The following is a 20,908-nucleotide window of genomic DNA, read 5'->3' on the forward strand; positions in this document are numbered from 1 at the left end:
CATTAATTATACTGTCTAACTTCAGCTGATACTTTATTTAAGATTAAGAACATTATAACTAATGCTTAATTGTCCATTAAAGAACATTCACACAGTGTCTGGCACTTATTAATTATAACCTCCTTTATGCTGAAATTTTATTAGAGAAGTCCTTAAAGTTGTTTTTTTTTTTTTTTTTTTACCATTTTGGGGATGCTGGAAACTCAGGCTGCTGTTGGCATGGAGGGTAAAATGCACTACACCAGAAGACACACATTCCTCCCTGAACCTTTGTTTCTTCTCCTGCCACATAATAACAGAGCCTACTTCACAGAGCTGTGCCAAAGATTATACAAGATATACACAGAATTTATGCCTCTGTTATTAAGTCCTCAGTAGATGGTACCTAGTTATCATTGTCATTATAATCATCTTTATTATTACTACCACTACTAAATGAATTTGATGATTCTTCCATTAAGATTTTCTTAATTGGATCATAGTTCTAACATGAACTGTGTAGTTATGATTCAAAGATTATTTGAAGAAAATCAAAAGTTCATAAAAACGTAAAAGTAATATATGAAATAATACACAAACACACATATACAACATGTGTATACACATACACACATACAGACACATTCGGAGCAGAGTGAGGTAAGAATTTGCTTCCTTGAAAACATTTTTTCCCTCTATTGGATAGCCAAAATATTTAGCTGATTACATTTAAATGTGACAAAAGGCTCATGTCAAGAATATCCTAGCATACAATGATTATTACACTTACATATATGTATGGAAATAAGATTATAAGCCATACAAAAAAAACTAGGTCATAATTTCATAGTCATACCTTACATATACATGACATTTTCATTCTTTGACTGTATTAGAATAATTTGAATTAGTTGCTTGCTACGGGTAGGAAGTTAAGCCTATTCCATTCCTGAATCCTCACAAAAGAAAATAAAAGGTTTGGGAAAAGAGTAAGAAATCTAGGGTATTCTATTCTTTCCTATCTCCTTTAAAATTCTGTTCCACTTTTAATTGCCTTTGCTTGTTGCTATTATTTTCTTTCTCCTTGTATTTAAACACTGGTAATTACTTTTCAACAGTATAATTGTACTCCCTTGGAATTTTGTATAATTGCAGTACACTCACCTTTCCCAGTTAGGTGATGAAGAATTTCTGTTTATTTCTGGAGTATCACTGCACAGCTCCTGTTTTTCTTCTAAAGAACATAGACAAAAATGAAGATAACCACATTTTGGCAATCACACGTAAGAGTGAACTAAAGGAAGTGTTAGCAGCTCATTAACAACTTGCATGTAATTTGGCTTTGTATTCAAACACTCTTGTAAAACTGCACCAATATCTTTTCAAGACAATTTACAATAACCTCTTAATAAAGTGTACACAGTGTACAAGAATCTGAGAGCCTCTGTAGCTTGTTTTTTTGTAATTTCTTTCTAATGATGCTTATTTTCTGTTATTGGTGTGCACAGGATGACTCACTGGACCTGTTTAGTGTCCCTTCTCTCAGCAGCCTCTGCACCCAGACAAGGACTTGTCTTTCCCTAGTGTCTTACTCTCTTCCTTTGGGTTCAGGTTCAAAGACATCCTGAAAGACCCCAATCAGAAATGTGCCCCTAGAAGAGAGTTGGATTTTAATGCAGTAAGAGACCTACAATCATTGAGTTCGTCTTCTCACTCAGGGAACCTCAGAATCAAGAGGTTCAGAGAGGTGAGTGCTTTGTTAACAGTCCATAGAAAAGCAGAAATGCTTTGATCCCCTTGGACTGGTTTCAAGAGGATCTTGGGGAGAGTCTAAGAAATAAGTCAAAGTGTTCTTCTTCCATCTAACTCTAGAATCCTTTGTGATAACTGTGATATTGTTCCACCAAGTAAACCCTTGCTACAAAGTCCAAGGCCATTGAAGGCCAAGTGGAACAGGAAAGCAACAAGAAATGTTTTAGATGGTTAGGACCTGCCCGACTACTCTAAGGAGACATAGAAGAGAATAGACAGAGAGGTTTTCCAAGCACACTGCAGGCACTGTTGGTTTTACTCATGATCTGCATACAAAGTGAAATTTCTTAACCTAATAGCCAACTAATTCATAATTACAGTCATTTGAAAATATTTCACAATTTGTTCCTTCCAAATCCAGGATGAGTATTTGAAATTAAATGTTAATTTTAGGATCAAAATTATACTAACAATTTTTCTATTACAATTTGGAAATCCAACTGGCACATACTTGAAGGCATGTTAATAGCTTGAAACTTCTATAAAAGACTGGCTTTAAAATTAAGAGATTCTTACAATAGAAATCTTGATTGTGTAATGGCAAATTATCCCAATTATGATGAAAAAGAAAAAGTGTGATTTCTTATGGCCTGCACTAATGGGTTCAAATATAAAGATGTGAATGAATGACTGATTAGGTTACCTAAGCAACAGAGTATAAAGGAAAGGAGTGCTTACATCTAAGAGTGAACACGAAATGATGGCATGGATCAATACAAAAATGACTGGGAGTGACTGAGTCAAAATGAACAGAGACCTATTTAGGAGACTAAGAAAGCCTTTAAAACTTATTTCAGATTAAGAAGATGACAATGAAAAAACAGTGGTTCTGCTGTTTAGGCCAATAGCATAATATTACAATAAAGGAGACAATGGTATAATAATATGAACATAATGAATTCTGGTAATAATAACGAATGAACACTAAAGAAAATAAAATTTTCTGAGTCTAGTTTGTTTCCAGCTCTCTGTCCTGGGAAATTGTCTTTAGATTGAAAACTATAACATGGGAACTTTATGTTTAAAAAAAGGTCAAATCTCTCATCTGAGACAAATTACACCCCATGGATAATAAATGTGCTTGTTGAACTACTCTTAGTGATCTCAGAGGAGTCATGCAAAATAGGGAAAGAACTAAATGACTGAAAACAGAGGAAGGTCATCATCATTTTCAAAAATAGTTTCTGAAAATGACAGACCTGATATCAATCCTCAGCAGATTTCTAAATAAAATTCAAGGAGGAGGGTGACATCTGTGCACTCTTGGGAATTCTAGGCAGTGAGGTCATGCAGGGGGCATTATTCTCAGGCAGGGAGTGCCCCTTCAAAACGTGTGAGGCTGGCAGCTCAGTCTCTATCACCTCTCCTCCCACTGCAGGAACAACAGATTTAACTTTTCAAAATCCAAACTGCTACCGTAAGATATGTCACATAAGTCAAACTGAAAACAACTCAAGACATTAAACTAATATAGGTAAACTGAATTCTTTTTTTTACCTTTTTTCATAAGAGAAACTTCCTTTTTTTCTTGTTTCAATGGAACATCAGTGTCACTTTCATCTAAAATCTGAAAAACAAGCTCTTTATTTAAAGCTGCACCAAAACAAAGGGTATATTGTAAGGTGAAAAAATGACCTTGAACATCAATGCCCATATCAGAGACCATAAAGTATACTTTAGGGACATGTTATGCAGGGACACAAACATACATGTTGTCAGAAATTATACTGGCACGCAGCTCAAGTATGGTTGCATTGTAAATGTCATATTTACATCTATCATTTCTTCAAAGGAATATTTACATTCCTACCAATACTGCGATAGATTTTTTTTTAAATCCAAATCTTAGGTGGATGTCATGTTGACTGTAACACATGGGCCAAGTATTTGATCACCAGGAGCAACCATGGAGCCTCTGTTGTTTGGGAAGGGCAGTCCCAGCTCTAGTTGCTACAGAGTAGACCCAGAGAATGAACTCGACATCAGTGCAATGAGAAGTCTGGGGAGGCTCAGGCCTCGGGCCCAAGAGTGTGCTGGGGAAGAACATGCGGCCCAGACTGGGGAGCACACCTGGGAAGGTGAGAGAAGGGACACCTGGTCTTCTGACAAAAGAGGAAGTCTGCTTAAAGTGGGATGCAGAGCCTTAATGTGTTGAATGCAGGAGACAGGAGGGTTGGCGGCACTGAGAGTGAGGGGAGGGGTGTGTGTGTGTGTGTGTGTGGTGGTGGGGATGGGGGCTAAGTGGAGTTGGGAGAATAAATTCATGTGCCAGGAAGTAAATAAAATGCATATACTTTCAAAAGTTCATCTTGCAAAATGACTTTAAAATGGGTATCTTATTTATTTCTGATGTAACAGAAAATTTAAAGTTATCTTCTGATGTGTTGACGTGTAAGGAAGATCTACATACTTTAAGTGTCTCTCCTTTGAATTGAATCTTTTTTGACTAGTTTATAAGCAGCATGGGCTTACCTGGTGGCTCAGATGGTAAAGAATTTACCCACAATGTGGGAGACCTGGGTTCCATCTTCAGTCAGGAAGATCCCCTGGAGGAGGGCATGGGTACCCACTCCAGTATTCTTGCCTGGAGAATTCCATGGACAGAGGAGCCTGGCAGGCTACAGTCCACGGGGTTGCAAAGAGTTGGACAGGACTGAGTGACTCACACTTTCACTTAAGCTTAGCACACACTATTTCCCATCACAGTTAACAGCAATCACAAGGGAAGCTCAGGAGAGGAATGAACTACTTAACGCCTTTAGCAATAACCACTTTATAATAATCTATGATGATCCTGCTCAGATGTGTTCATTTTCTTTGGTAACCTCTCCTTATGATGGAAATCAGACAAGATAAAAGAATCCAAGCTTAACAAAAATGGCAGGACTCTCAGCAAGAACTCTTGGGGGTGGTATTATTAACTCAGTCTCCTGAAATTACTTTTGCATTTTATTATTTAGCTCTCTGCTTTGAGCTTGCTATGTGTAGGGCTGTTTCCATGAAGATCAGCTATGTCCACTCACCCCTCTAGATGTTACTTAAACAAAGCGTTACCATCTCTATTGCAGGAGAGACTTCTTTTCTTTTCCTTTCTTATATTTCCTTTATTCTTTGGCATAGGAATGTTTAAAATATTTTGGATAAATAATTCACAGTCTACAGTATTTCTTTTTGAATGACACTGTGTAAATATCTGAGTTCAGAGGAAACTGTTTTTTGTTTGTTTACAATGTACTTGTAGTTTTGAAGGTCTGGATTTTTTCAAGCTGAGACAAGGAAACACGTAGTTGTTTTTTCAATGACACTATTTGTATACTCTGATACTTGCAGAGCTCTTTCACATACATCATTTCATTATAGGAATATTCTCCAGTCTCTTAGGCTTAACTGTGTCTCATACTCTGCAGTCTGGGGATATCGCTTTCCTAAGATTTTACCTCTAGTCATGAAATAGATAACACTTCCCACACAGTAAATGAGATTACAGTTAAGTCTTAACGAGAGGTTTTAGATACCTTAATTAAAATTATGTTAACAATGAGTAGAGTGGGATTTGTCAGTTCTCCAAGGGATGCAAAGGATCAGTATAATACCATATGCTCAGTTTTGTGAAGTATGTATTTAAGAGGATAAATAAATCATAAAAAAGTTGGAGAGGAGAAAGAACACACCGTAGTCAACTGTGTAACAATCTTCTCACTCAATTGTCTTTAAGGAAGCCTTAACTGTTATCACTTTGGTTTTTCTCTGTCTCTTTGCCCCTCCACACCCATCCCAAACATTTTATCAAGGACCCATGAAGGCTACCAGGCTAGTTTGTGCCCTCCTGCCAAGTTCCAAGACCCTTCCTGTTTTTACTCTCCCAGAGTTAATGCTATGTTCTAGGTACTTCCCTTTGGTTCATTAATGTATTCAATAAAATTGAGTTCCCTGTATGGGTCAGACACTGCTATGATGAAGACAACAAAGTCCTTCCTTTATGGAGCTTATTTTCTAGTGAGGCAGAGAGATACTAAATAAGTAAAATGACAGGTATATAACTCTGCAAGTTCTGTGAAAAAAATAACGCAGGTAAGAGAAGAATGAATCAAGTTACACGGCTCCTCTCTGGGCTCACTGTTCTCTTCCACACTCGCCTTTTCCAGGTCTTGGACTTGCTGTGGATTTGTTTATTCCCCCAACTTTTTTCTAGTCTCTTCTCAAACACCCTCCTTCAGCTTGGCCTTGCTTGCCCCCTCTATATCAAACTGCTCTCACTCTCACCATCCAACAATGACACTTCCTGCCCCTTCCTCTGCTGTATTTCTCACCTTAGCACTTACCACTGTCCACCATGAAACACAGTTTACTTATTTATCTTATCTGTTGTCAGATCCCCCCACTAGAATGGAAGGGCCATGAAGACAGGGAGTGGTGCCTAATTTTTACCTGCTGTATCGCCAATATCTAGGTCAGTAACTGATACTCCATATGTTCATAGAAAGAAAGTGAGTTAAAAGCAAGTCAAGAAAATCCATGTGTGTCGCTGAGGATGGGGAGTCGTGGAGTCCAGGCATTATGAACAAGGGAAAAGGCTGTGAAGGAAAAATAAACTTAGGGAGCTGGAGGCCAAGGAAGATGAGGGTGCCTAGAGTGAAGTGAGGGAAGGAATGAGTAGTAGGCAGTGAGGACAGAAAGGAGGTGAGGCCAGGTCACACAGGGCCTTGGAGGGCACTTCATTTCATTCTAAATGTGAGCAGAAGCCATCAGAGGGTTCACCTCCCATACTGTTGGTGGGAATGTAAACCGGTGTAGCCACTATGGAGGCTCCTTTAAAAACTAAAAATAGAGTTGCCATATGATCCAGCAATGCCACTCCTGGGCACGTATCCAGACACAACTCAAATTTAAAAAGATACATGAACCCCTATGTTCATGCAGCACTATTCACAGTAGCCAAGACATAGAGACAACCTAAATGTCCACTGAGAGATGAGTGGATTAAGAAGGTGTGGTGGAACAGTATTCATCCTTAAAAAAGAGTGAAATAATGCCATTTGCAGCAATGTGGATGGACCTAGAGATTATCATACTAAGTGAAGTAAGTTAGAAAGAGAAAGCAAGTACACATATGACATCACTTCCATGTGCAATCTAAAATAACCACACAAATGAACATATGTATGAAACAACAGACTCACAGACATAGAGAACAGACTTGTGGGTTAAGGGGCAGGGGAGCCGGGGCAGGAAGGACTGAGAGTTGGGAATTAGCAGAGGCAAACTATGATATGCTGCTGCTGCTATGATATGCTGCTAAGTCGCTTCAGTCGTGTCCGACTCTGTGCGACCCCAGAGATGGCAGCCCACCAGGCTCCCCCGTCCCTGGGATTCTCCAGGCAAGAACACTGGAGTGGGTTGCCGATTCCTTCTCCAATGCATGAAAGTGAAAAGTGAAAGGGAAGTCGCTCAATCGTGTCCGACTCTTCGAGACCCCATGGACTGTAGCCTACCAGGCTCCTCCATCCATGGGATTTTCCAGGCAAGAGCACTGGATTGGGGTGCCACCGCCTTCTCCAAACTACGATATATAGGATGGATAAACAACAAGGTCCTACCGTACAGCAGAGGGAACTACATTCAATATCCTGTGACAAACCACAATGGAAAAGAATATGACAAAGAATATATGTATGTGTGTATGTGTAACTGAGTCACTCTGCCGTACAGAAGAAATTAACACACATTCTAAATCAACTATACTTCAATAAGTTTTTCTAAAAAGGAAGCCAGCAGAAGGTTCTATCAGTAAGTAGGAGAAAAGCATTATCTGACATTGTTTGGATGAGATACTCAGATTTTCACACTGTGGAGTCAAAAATAAGCAGTGGAATCATTTATAGAGCTATTATTGTGGTCTTGGTGAGAGACATCAGTGAATTGGCCAGGTGGGTAGCTATGGAGGTGACAGAACAGAGTATATATTTGAAGGTTGAGTCAGTAAGATTGGTAGATGGGTTGAGTACAGGCTGTGAAAGATGGAGAGAAATTCAAGTTTTGGCCTGAGCAGCTGCGAATGATGGTGACATTTACTGATATGGGGAAGCATGCAGAAGTCCCTTGGAATTTTTTTCCCTCTTGATTTAGATAACCTCTGTGTCCCAACTCATCCTGGTAATTATTATTTTTCTGTCTATACTTAATCCCTCAAATAAAACTTCAGGGGGTTAAATCATAATAAACTGTGGAAAATTCTGAAAGAGATGGGAATACCAGACCACCTAACCAGCCTCCTGAGAAATCTGTATGCAGGTCACGAAGCAACAGTTAGAACTGGACATGGAACAACAGACTGGTTCCACATTGGGAAAGGAGTACGTCAAGGCTTATTTAACTTGTCACCCTGCTTATTTAACTTATATGCAGAGTACATCATGAGAAACACTGGGCTGGATGAAGCACAAGCTGGAATCAAGATTGCTGGGAGAAATATCAATAACCTCAGATATGCATATGGCACCACCCTTATGGCAGAAAGTGAAGAAGAACTAAAGAGCCTCTTGATGAAGATGAAAGAGGAGAGTGAAAAAGCTGACTTAAAGCTGAACATTCAAAAAACTAAGATCATGGCATCCGGTCCCATTGCTTCATGGCAAATAGATGGGGAAACAGTGGAAAAAGTGGCTGACTTTATTTTTGGAGGCTCCCAAATCACTGCAGATGGTGATTGCAGCTATGAAATTTAAAAGACGCTTGCTCCTTGGAAGAAAAGTTATGACCAACCTAGACAGCATATTAAAAAGCAGAGACATTACTTTACCAACAAAGGTCCATCTTGTCAAGGCTATGGTTTTTCCAGTAGTCATGTATGGATGTGAGAGTTGGACTACAAAGAAAGCTGAGCGCTGAAGAATGGGTGCTTTTGAACTGTGGTGTTGGGGAAGACTCTTGAGAGTCCCTTGGACTGCAAGGAGATCCAACCAGTCCACCCTAAAGGAGATCAGTCCTGATTATTCACTGGAAGGACTGATGTTGAAGCTGAAACTCCAATACTTTGGACACCTGATGCGAAGAGCTGACTCATTTGAAAAGACCCTGATGCTGGGAAAGATTGAGGGCAGGAGGAGAAGGGGACGACAGAGGATGAAATGGTTGGATGGCATCACCGACTCAATGGAGAAGAGTTTGAGTAGACTCTGGGAGTTGGTGATGGATAGGGAGGCCTGGTGTGCTGTGGTCCATGGGGTCACGAGGAGTTGGACACAACTGAGCAACTGAACTGACTGAACTGATGCAAACAATGGCTTCACTGCATCACCCACCCTAACACCTCATCTTTGCCCCAGTTATTTTCAGTGACTTAAGGACACTGACCCTGCTGAAATTTCAAATCCTCAGTGCCACCCTTGCCCACTTAGATTCCTCTGGTCAAGTCCTCTTTATAATGACATCATTGTTCCGGGTTTCCATCTCAAAACTGTCATCACTTTTTATGGTTTAATCTACCATACACTTTTCCAATCTGTGCTATCTTTCCTTCAAAATGTTTCAATATCCCTTGTCTTCTTGTACTAAAATCTCCAGGCAGCAGATTCCAATTTGTTTTTTTCATCCTTAGTTTCTCATCTTTGCAGAACTGTTTGACTATCACAACATTTTCATAACATAAAGAATTAATTCTTTAGAGAAAATCTCCACTATTCAACTTTCCTTCTCAAAACTGGGTTCCAGGTCCTGACTACTTTCTCCTTCAGGTACAAACCCTTAACTGGTTTTCAAAGCTCTTTTCAATGTGATTCTAAGATATCCGGAAATATTTTCAGTCTTTCTTAATAAGTCTTTCTTAATAATAATCATCCTCCGTAAGAACCAAAAAAGTTCTCTTCAGAATCCCCTGTGAGCATTAGGTAGCCTTCTGCCTCCATGTCTTGGCCCACACTGTCCTCTCTACCTGAAATACATTCTCTCCTCCTTTTCTTTAAGTCTCTCTCACATTTTAAGACAACTCCCACTCTTTCCAAAACGTCCTTTTTAATTTGCTCTAGCACATACTCTTTTCCCTAAAGAAGTATTATCAGTAAGTTACAAATAGTTTTAATTATTTTCATATCTATGGGACCCAGACAAGAATGGAATCCTGTAGCAGCCTTGATTCTTATCAAGACACTTCAAAACAGAATTCAACACCTGAGTCCATCTCCCAAAACCAAATCCAATAACCCTGTGTACGAGACAGCAGAAGAGACACTGATGTACAGAACAGTCTTTTGGACTCTGTAGGAGAGGGAGAGGGTGGGATGATTTGGGAGAATGGCATTGAAACATGTATAATATCATATATGAAACGAGTTGCCAGTCCAGGTTCGATGCACGATACTGGATGCTTGGGGCTGGTGCACTGGGACGACCCAGAGGGATGGTATGGGGAGGGAGGAGGGAGGAGGGTTCAGGATGGGGAATACATGTATACCTGTGGCAGATTCATTTTGATATATGGCAAAACCAATACAATATTGTAAAGTTAAATAAAATAAAATTTTAAAAAAAGCATTAATAAATATACAGGTTTTACTGAAAATTCTGTTGAGAAAAGGAGGAAACATTTAAACAAGGCAAAAATCAGTTTAAAATTACCATGAAAACACTCTAGCTTACTTCTTCAATTGCTAGCTGCCTCATCTCTCTCTACACACCTTCTCCTCCAGACTCTCCAGTTCCACAGCACCAGTGTTTTTCTGCTTGTGGGATTACCTCCTTTTCCCTCCCTCCCACCGCTTCCCACATACACAGAGTCACTCTCCAGCTCTGGCTTCTTTTCCACATAGCATTGTCACTCTCTCAATTTGCATTCTTTACTCCCACCTCCTGGGCCCCTGGAAGGCAACTGCCTTCTTTGGAATTACAAAAGGTGGTTTTTAAAAATGTTTTTCATAATCTAAAGAATTATTTTCATTCTGTTACAAATCATCCCATTAATTCTCATAATAACCCTAAGAGTAGGTAATATCATTATTCCCCTTTTATAGGTAAGAAAACAGAAGACCATGAGTTGATACAGCTGACATGCGGCATGCAGGGCTGAATGTGAACCTGGATCAATCTGTCAGAATTCATAGTCTGTCTCTTTTACATAAAACAATGCTAACTCGTGGTTTTGTAAAATTGTCTTCCAATTTTTCTGCTTCTTTAGGGTAGAGATAATGGTTTGTGTGTGTGTGTGTGTGTGTGTCCTTCCAAATCCCTAATGGAGATTCAATAAATGTGTCTTAAATTGGTGTATGGTTGCTGACAGTTCACAAACTCGCATTTGAATATTTAGATTCATTATAATTCACCCATGAGACTTTCCTCTAGGTCAAGGGCTGTATCACATATTGTCTTTGTGTCTGTCAATCTGTTGGTGAGTTGATGAATGATGCTGCAGAGGGTGAGTATAGACAATTTTTCTTCCAAAGCCCTTGGGGCAGCTCTGGTTTTTATCTTATAAAGGGGCTGCTATATCTGAAATTTCTGATACCATCAGCAACAATCACAGGACAATACAGGCTCCTACAGAGGCAATGGTAACATCATCAACCAGGAAAACTGACTAAGAAATGGCCTGCTTTTAAAGTAACACATCTTCAGTCATGAAATCATATGGCAATATCAATGCAGTTTCCTACTAAATTTTTTTCTGTTATAAGGCAGAAAAATTTATATATTTAATTTTTATATTTGAAGGGTGAATGAGGCTGATTTAGGGACTAGCTATGCAGGTTGTTTACTTTTTTTAAATCTTTTTTTGGGTTACTGAGTCATCTTTTCATTTTCACTGTCATACAATGCTGATGCTAAAACTTATTGTGGCCTTTTGTTTGTTTTTGGATTTGGGTTGCTTCTTGGGGGTACTACCATAGAGCATAAACCTAGACATGGGGAACTCACCAGCTCTTCCAGACCTTCCTCAGCTTCTGTGTTTCCCCATGGAGGCCCTGTCAATGACCCCAGGGATTCAGAGCTGGCTGATGCCTTTCCTGGACTGGCATCAGCATCTTTTTTAAGATGCCATAAAGAGCTAATTAGGTGCAACTGGTAAAGGATTTAATTTATGCTGAGACTGGAAGATGGTTCCACCCACTCATTCCTTTACTCATCAATCTTTCTTCAGCCCCAGAAAGTGCCACACTCTGAACTAAACGCTGGAGGTTACATCTTTCAGAGTAAACCCTGGAGACACCATAGCCAAATTCTTAAAATACATCTGTCAGTGGTGATCTGGCCACTGAGTTTTTTAAATGTCTGTGGTTTTGAAAAATGAAAGGAATCTATCTGTCTGTTCTAACCTAAGGCCAGGTACAAGGCAAAAAAGACCTAAATGACCACAGAGGACAAAAGGGCTAAGGCCAAAAAGGTAGTATGGTTCATGGTTATTAAACAGGCAGGTCCAACCTGACTTAAAAACAAGCATACCATAGATATTCTTTCATCACCTTAGCAAATGATATTCAGAGCAGTAACTGAAAGAAAGATTATTATAAAATATGGAAAAGCAACAAATACTGGTATAGGAAAAGTAAATGCTGTTTCATGGTAGAGTCAGAAAATTTGCATAATGTCAACTTGGAGTACATGTTGTGCCAAGATGAACAAGAGCATGTTTGTAACAAAAAGTACTTTCATCACCCTGACTTGAGTCTCAGAAAATTATTCTTGCTGAACTTTTACTGTTGGCATTGGTAATTTTATTCCCCTCAGGTTCCTGCATTGTGAAGCATTCTTCTAATTGATCATTTGCTTGCCTGACCATCTGTTGTGGTTTGGCAACCTAATTTTCCCCATCACCTTTCAGAATAGTTTCCCTAGAATGTCTATTCCATAGAGTCACTTCTTATATCTCAACTGGTGACTTAACTTGAGATTGCTTACCTCTTTGACAAGATGCTTGAGAATCTAGTCCTATTGCTTCCTTTTTATTTTTATCGCTTCTATTAAGCATGGTACAATGACAGTTGATCAGACCACGTCACTTTGAGGGGCACTGGGGTCCTATGGAGCTCATATGCCAAATTTTTGCCTGGAGTAAAGTTGAACTGCCAATTTATCACAGAACAGTGCACAAGGAACTTTTAATTGAACTCAGACAAACCCTTAATTACAACAGTACCACGGGGCATTGCTCCAGTAAAGCAGAACTGCCTAGCAAGCTTCACTCAGACTTGGATTCCTCAGACATCTGTGAGAGGTGCTGCAAAAGAATTTCTACTTCCTCCCCTTCTGGAGTTAACTGGGACATGTTTGAACTTTACACTTGGGTGTGTAAATGTCTGAGACAGAAACGGTTCAGAATAGCCAGTATTCATTAAAAGGGAGGGCAGGGTGTGTGTCTTGAGCATGGAAGATGGAAAATAATATTTTCTGGAGGCCAAGGGTCAGGAGACATCAGCTCATGGGAGGGGTTGACAGTACAGTTATGATCACAACTATAGTAGTAGACTTACAGTCTTAGGAGAGGAGAAAACTCTCCTTTCTAGGAATCAATCCTGAGACAATTATCCTGATGATTACTATGGAGACTGTAGGTTGACTGGGAAGAAAAGTGTCAGATCTTGCACACAAAAGGTCAAGTTTGGGGTGGATAAGGTAAGAAATGGGTAAAAGGTTAATGGGTTAAATGAAATGGGTTAAGCTAAAAATAGCTTAATTTGGGCAATGAATGGATGATGGCTGGATTTTAAAAAAAAATGAATTCAAGACTCTTGGCTGGAGAATGAAACTTTGTAAACCTATCTAAGCCACAATAGGCTGAATGTGAATCGATGCAGTATTTATCTGTGCCTTCAAATCCTGACCCCTGAGTAAGGAGTATTTGTGCACTCCAACCAATCTGTGTGGAATGGCCTGGCTGAACTGATGTGGGGTCAGCACACGGACATGAATGACAAAGGGAGAAGTCCTAATGAGGAGGGGTTAAGGAAGCGGGAGCTAGGGTTGAAGGTGACCACTTCCTGAGAGTATGATCCTCAACAAGTTTATTTTCCTCATCTGTAAAAATGGGGATGAAAAGAGAACATATCCCTTCAATTATTAAAATGATTAGATGAGATGATACATGTGAAGTATTGTAGCTGAATTTCATCATGGTCACACAGAAAAAGGAAAGGCTAACTCCACGAAAACACACGTAGTGCACACACACACAGAGTAGAATTTCAGAAAAAAAATACAGTTTTGCAGGGGCTGAGATTAAAAAAAACTGGATTGCACTAGTTACCTTGAAATGGGGGAGGGAACCATGGCAGTGCTAACAAGATTGTACAAAATAATGAAAGAAGTCTGCTGCAGCGCAGACTGGTGATCCCACAACTAACATCTCTGAAGTTCCAATTGAATGGCTATGTAGGGCATTCTGAAGAGGGTTAAGATGTCCTTAAAAAAAAAAAAAAACTCCTCATTATTTTCATGACAGTTTTTAATCTCTAAAATATGCCTGGAGTTTTAACTGAATCCCAGTTGGATATTTCCACAGCTCCAAATGACATGCAAGCAAGGTCTTACCAAGAACACTCATACTGCATGGATTCTGAAAATGAATGGCCCACAGTGGCTGAAAGGCCAAGCATAAATTAGTATCAAAAAGGAAAAAGTGAAGAGAAAGAAGGGAAACTGCCACAGAAGTGACACCTGCCAACTATGTGATCAGAAGGAACTGGTGATAAGCCAAATGAAGTCCAACACCCCAAGAAGGATTAGGGAGCATGTGAAATGTGATACACATGAGATGCAAACATTAAAAGTGACTCAAAAATAAGGATTACCCCACTGAGAAAGAGTATTTAAAAAAAAAATAGCCTCCAGAGACTGTAGGCCTTGGAGAAAAGAAATATAAAAAGCATTCAATCAAGGACTAAGGGGAGTAGGAGGAGGAAGAAGTTAGGAAACAGATGAAACTGCTGTAACCTTGAGCCCAGCAAATGAGGTGACTTTGGAGATTATGACAATATAACTGAAATAATCAGCAATGGTTGGATTCAATATAAATTTGAAAAACAATCAATGCTTTTATCATTTCACTTGAAATTGCATAACTGTTGGTACAAGAGCCAGAGTAACATATGTCTGAAACTTGGAAGAGAAGAAAATGAAGTACCCTAATATGAAAAAAAAAATTCTTTCCAAAGGCAGACTGACAGACATTAACAACACACAAAAGAAAGAATGTGCTGATCAGAATAAAGATGTTCACAGTATTATTTATAATAGCCAAGATACTGAAGCAACCTAAGTGTCCAATGACAGATAAATGGATAAAGAAGATGTGGTATATGTACAGTGGAATATTACTCAGCCATAAGGTAGAATGAAATCTTGCTATTTGTGACAACATGGTTGTACGTGAAGGTCATTACGCTTAGTGAAGTAAGTCAGATAAAGAAAAATGCTGTATACCTTCATTTATATGTAAGCATATACATGCATTCATGCTTAGGGAGCATGTGAAATGTGATACACACGATATGCAAACATCAAAAGTGACTCAAAAATAAGGATTATCCCACTGAGAAAGAATATTTTTTTAAATAGCCTCCAGAGACTGTAGGCCTTGGATAAAAGAAATATTAAAAGCATTCAATCAAGGATTAAGGGGAGTAGGAGGAGAAAGAAGTTAGGAAAACAGATCAAACTGCTGTAACCTTGAGCAGGTCATTCATTTGAACAAATATCACAAAACAGAAACAGATTCACAGATACAAGAACAAACCAGTGATTGCCAGAGGGAAGTAGGTGGGAGGAGTGGTGAAATAGGTGAAGGAGATTAAGAGATACAAATTACCAGTTATAAAGTCAATAAGTTACAAAACGTAACGTATAGCACAAGGGACGCATTCCATGTTTTATAGTAGCTTTGTACTCTACACGATCTATGAAACTAGTGAATGGCTATGTTATATACCTCAAACCAATGTCATGTTGTAAGTCAATACATATTTCAATACATAGTAAAAAAAGAGTGGATGTAAAGCCTACTGTTGGTTACTGGAAAAAAAAAAAAAAAGAAGAGAGATGTTCTCCATGTAATGTGAACCAAAACACACACACACACGGGAAGAGCACAGGATGAGGGTGCTGGGCCACTGCCCTTCCAGTGTTACAGTTACAACTGGTAACGTCATTCCAGTCATCCTGTGCAGGGCAGTGGACACAGCAGGCTGTCTTAGCTGGAAACCCTTTAAATATTCAGGCACATAGCTCACCAGCACTGTCAAACTGTACTGGCCAACCCATGCAGATTGGCATAAAGGGAGAAAACACACAGTGAAGGTCAGAATGTGTCTTCCAATTGGACTGAGGCTGGGTTTATCTCTCAAAAGACTAAACAGCTGCTATGATATTGTACAACAGTCTCATGAGTTTGGATAATGTGAAATCATTTCTGTGAGATAAGACTTTCTCTGAGCTGAAGACAAATTTTAGAGCCTATGACACCTGATGCTTTCAAACTGTGGTGCTGCAGAATCCCATGGACAGCAAGGATATCAAAACAGTTAATCCTAAAGGAAATCAACCCTGAATGGTCATTAGAAGGACTGATGCTGAAGCTCCAATACTCTGGCCACTTGATGCGAAGAACTGACTCACTGGAAAAGACCCTGATGCTGGGAAAGATGGAAGACAGGAGGAGAAAGGGATGACAGAGGATGAGATGGGCGGATGGCATTACTGACTCAATGGACATGAGTTTGAGCAAAGTCCAGGAGATGGTGGAGGACAGGGAAGCCTGGTGTGCTGCAGTCTATGGAATCACAAAGAGAAGGATACAACTTAGTGAGTGAACAACAGCATGACACCTGAAAATAAGACCCTGGGCTGCAGTAAATTCCCCAAAATAATAAAAACCACCTAACTGTGGCAAGTGGTCGGTAGCCAACCACTCTTCCTTAAGTGATAGCCCAGTGCACCCTGTGTGCCCTCTTTAAATTTGACAGGTGCAGGGTCAGAATTAAAGCACACACACATGCACGCACACACACACACACACACACACAAGCACCACAGTAAGAAGATAACTGGGGAGGAGCCCAGGGGTTAAGAACAATCTTTTTTTAATTTCCAAGTTTAAGAAAGTACAGGCAGACAAACATGCAGAAGCAATTATTTCCTACTTGAATTGCTGCAACCACAGCCAAACAGAAAAATTAATGGGCATCTCTGGATAATGTATAGTGTTTATCCAGATTAATTAGATACCATGAATTTGAAAACGGACTTCCTGCTAGGATCACAGGGACACAAATTAATCATACCACACACATTCATGCAAGTAACATAAGAACTTGAGAAATATTACATGAAAAGACAACAACAATTTTAACATAAATGTCATACTTAATTTGTGCAAAAGCACTTGCTAAAAGCTGCATGCAAAGGACAGAGAAGTGACAAAGCAATGGCTACATGAAAAACACACACAGACTTTGAAGATTCTGCAAAGCAGGTGGGGACGACTAATATGCAAAGGTACATTCTATCACATTTGGCTTCCAAGAGGTAGAGAGGCTGAGTTATTCACAACACTAGTTATATAGTCCTCTCTTCTTTTCTGCCCTCTGAATAAATGTTGACCCTTTTCCTTTTGAAAATATGTTGGTGCTCACTTCCTCCACATCCTATATTTAGTTGTTCCTTACTTCGATGTGAAGGGTTTTTTTTTTCTTTCCCATTCACAAATCACTTCTAGAGCTTTTCAACATCCTTTCAGATTCCTTCTTAAAACAATTATAATTATGGAGGAAATGATATGATGTTTGGGAATAAAGCTGGGGAGGGGGAGGATACAGATGAAACAAGATCAATCACGAATTGATAACTATTGGAACTAGGAAATGGGCACACAGGGGTTGACTCTGCTGTTTGAAATGTTCCATCTTGGAACCTTTTTAAAATAAACCTCCATTATTGTTATGTCATGTACCTTGTGACAATGTTTTTCTGCTGAAGGGCACATAAATTAGGCTAAAATCAGAAGACATTGTGCTTCTCATTGACTCATTTGTAATTAAAACTTAATCCATAATCTTAAATTGCATTTTGAGATAACTTACCTAAAGACACGAAAAATGAGGCAAGAATTTGTCTAATTACTCTCTCTTATATTATCATGTCAAAAAATTATAATCTAGGCAAAAATAGTTATTCTTATACAGATTAAAGTTTAGTTATAAGCTTCTTGGAAATCAAGGTACAAAGAGAACTATAATGAGTAAAAAAATTCATATTCTGATAAAAGAAAGTATCAAATAGATTTTTTTCATGATATTAAATTCTAATATTCAAATGAACCTTTTTATTATTAATATAACACAAGGGGTGCCCTATAACATAACAAAGTCTTTAACATGGCTTCATAGATAAAGTATTTCTCATAATCCTTGAGTCCATTCTTCCCACACATGCATGATTAGTTGCTCAATCATGTAGGACTCTGTGATCCCATGGACTGTAGCCTGCCAGGCTCCTCTATCCATGGGACTATCCCAGTAAGAATACTAGAGTGGGTGGCCGTTTCCTCCTCCAGAGGATCATCCTGACTCAGGGATCAAACCTGCATCTCTCTGCACTGGCAGGCAGATTCTTTACCACTGAGCCATCTGGGAAGCCCTCTTCCTACAAACCAAGGACTTTTACACTAGGTTCAGAGAGGAAAACTACCTCTGCTAGGGTCTATGGCAGAATAGTACGATATGCAGGTCTTTGATATTGACTACCAAGTTAGAATCAGGGACACACAATCTATAGAGAAGCACATGGGAAGCGTGTCTAGATTTCTTGAAGAGACTTCTCTTTGAAGGGTTTTTGTCAGTGTCCTAATTTAAGTCAGTTTAGAATTATACTTTCTAGTAAGAATCCACACTATGAATTACAGAAAGGTTCATATGCTTTGGATTTGGGCATGTAGGTAGGTTTTGAGATGAACTTCAAGTTTATGTATATATATACACACACACACACACACACACAGTTTATATATATATATAGAATGTTATACACATATATACATTAACCCAATAGAATGGGTTCACAAAGAGTTGGATACAACTGGGCAACTGAACAACAATATTAAAGCTTTCTCACCCTGACAACCAACATGAAAAACACTACAAGATTAGTGGTCAGGAGGCATAAATCTCAGCTGTGTTTTCACTAATTTGTGTAGTTTTGGGCAAGTAACAAACTTTTCTGAGTCCTGTTTCTTCACTTAAAAGCAATTATTCAATTAAATGTTTCAGTTACTTTGGGCACTAATGTGAAATACCTCTTGGGTTCCTCTAATCTTTACAAATGTGAATACATTTCAAGGTATCATTTAGTCAGCAAAGTTTGTCTCACCGGGATTATATCTGAATTGCTGTTGCTGGTTTCAACTTCAATTGAAGCAAGGTTTTGACTCCTCTTTCTCTTCATTTCCCAAGAGGCCTATAGCAAGGTATTAACAAAAAATATACAAGGATTAGTAGCAATCAATTGTACATATTAAACCACTGTCACTCTTTCCTTCCTTCAGCTTCTATTAAGTGCTGGCTTCTGTAGGATAAACAGAGGGCATTCAACAAAATAACATCATAATGCAAGTTAAGTATGAGACGAATGGTGTAGATTATGGCACTCAACAGTGAATCAAAGGCCTTATAGTATTTTGCAAAGAATTTGCATGAATTACTGTCTATATACTGAATATATAACATTTCATATGGATATATATATATGTATATATACATTGTTTTTAAAATTTATGTGGATGTTGCTGGGAGGAATAAGATATATATTCATTAAAAAATATCTATGATGGCTTTCTTTTACTATGTCATTCTTAATCAGTAGACGTTGAATATGCCTAGTATGTGAGATGTCTGCAGTCATTTAAAATTTTTTTTACAGTTTCAATGTACATTTTATAAAATATTGGCTATATTCCCAATGTTGTACAATATAGCCTTGTAGCTTTTTTATATATAATAGCTTGTATCTCTTAATTCCCTACACTTACATTGCCCCCTTCCCTTTCCTCACTGATAATGACTAGCTTGTTCTTTATATATCTGCTTCTTTATCCTTATATTCACTAGTTTGCTGTATTTTTTTACTCCATATATAAGTGATATCATATAGTGTTTGCTGCAAATGGCACATTTTCATTCTTTTTATGGCTGAGCAATACTCTATTGTATATACACGCCACCTCTTCTTTAGCCATTCATCTGCTGATGGACACTAAGGTTGCTTCCATATCTTGGCAATCATAAATAATGCTGCTGTGAACTGCTATGAACACTGGGGTGCTTGTATCTTGTTAAACTAGAGTTTGGGTTTTTTTTAATATATACCCAGGAGTGGAACTGTTGGATCATGGGATAGTTCTTTTGTTTTTTCAGTGTCTACAATCAATTTCATTTTAATATAATCTAAACACATACCATTTAGAAAATACCAAGAAAAATTTCTGTACAAAAGTTGATACTATTGCATTTGGACAAAGCTGGCAAGTTCCTGCTATGAGCATAGCCCAGGAGACACCACCGAGGAAACCTAATATATTGGAGTAGATGTTATGTGTTTGGTCCACAGTTTGATAACTCTCAGGGTTAACCTGAAGTTGTCAATGTTTGGTACTAGATGTAAAATTTCACTGATTACCCTGAAATCATTAAGATTTCTTAGACATATCTAAATTTTTGAGTAGACTTTCATCTAGAAGTCCAAGTCTTCTAGAATAGTCTTGAGTGCTAACCTTGCAAACCAAATATCAATCTCTATCCCATCAAAACACTATTTTTTGAGAAACCTGTATAGTGTTTTCCACAGTGACTGCACCAATTTACATTCCCACCAATAGTGTATGAGGATTCTCTTCTCACCAACATTTATTTGTGTTCTTTTTAATGACAGCCATTCTGACAGACATGAGGTAATATCTCAAAGGTTTTGATTTGTGTTTCCCTGATGATTAGTGATGTTGAGCATCCTCTCATGTGTCTTGTTGGCCTTCTGTATGTCTTCTTTGGAGAAATGCATATTTAGATCTTCTGCCCATTTTTTTACTAGGTTGTTTTATATACACACACACACACACACACACACACACACACACACAGCTGTATAT

At 38.6% G+C, this 20,908-nt stretch overlaps 1 protein-coding gene across 1 annotated transcript in view; it reads right to left on the bottom strand.

Annotated features, from left to right (window-relative positions):
• MORC1 (MORC family CW-type zinc finger 1) overlaps window positions 1-20,908 on the bottom strand; it is a 158,651-nt gene that overhangs the window by 22,967 nt on the left and 114,776 nt on the right. The window contains 2 exon segments of the mRNA XM_070357835.1: window positions 1,144-1,210; window positions 3,289-3,384. Coding sequence (XP_070213936.1) covers window positions 1,144-1,210; window positions 3,289-3,384 — 163 coding nt within the window.

The sequence above is a fragment of the Bos mutus genome, chromosome 1 (genome assembly GCF_027580195.1).
Source record: "Bos mutus isolate GX-2022 chromosome 1, NWIPB_WYAK_1.1, whole genome shotgun sequence".
In the NCBI taxonomy this organism is placed as follows: domain Eukaryota; kingdom Metazoa; phylum Chordata; class Mammalia; order Artiodactyla; family Bovidae; genus Bos; species Bos mutus.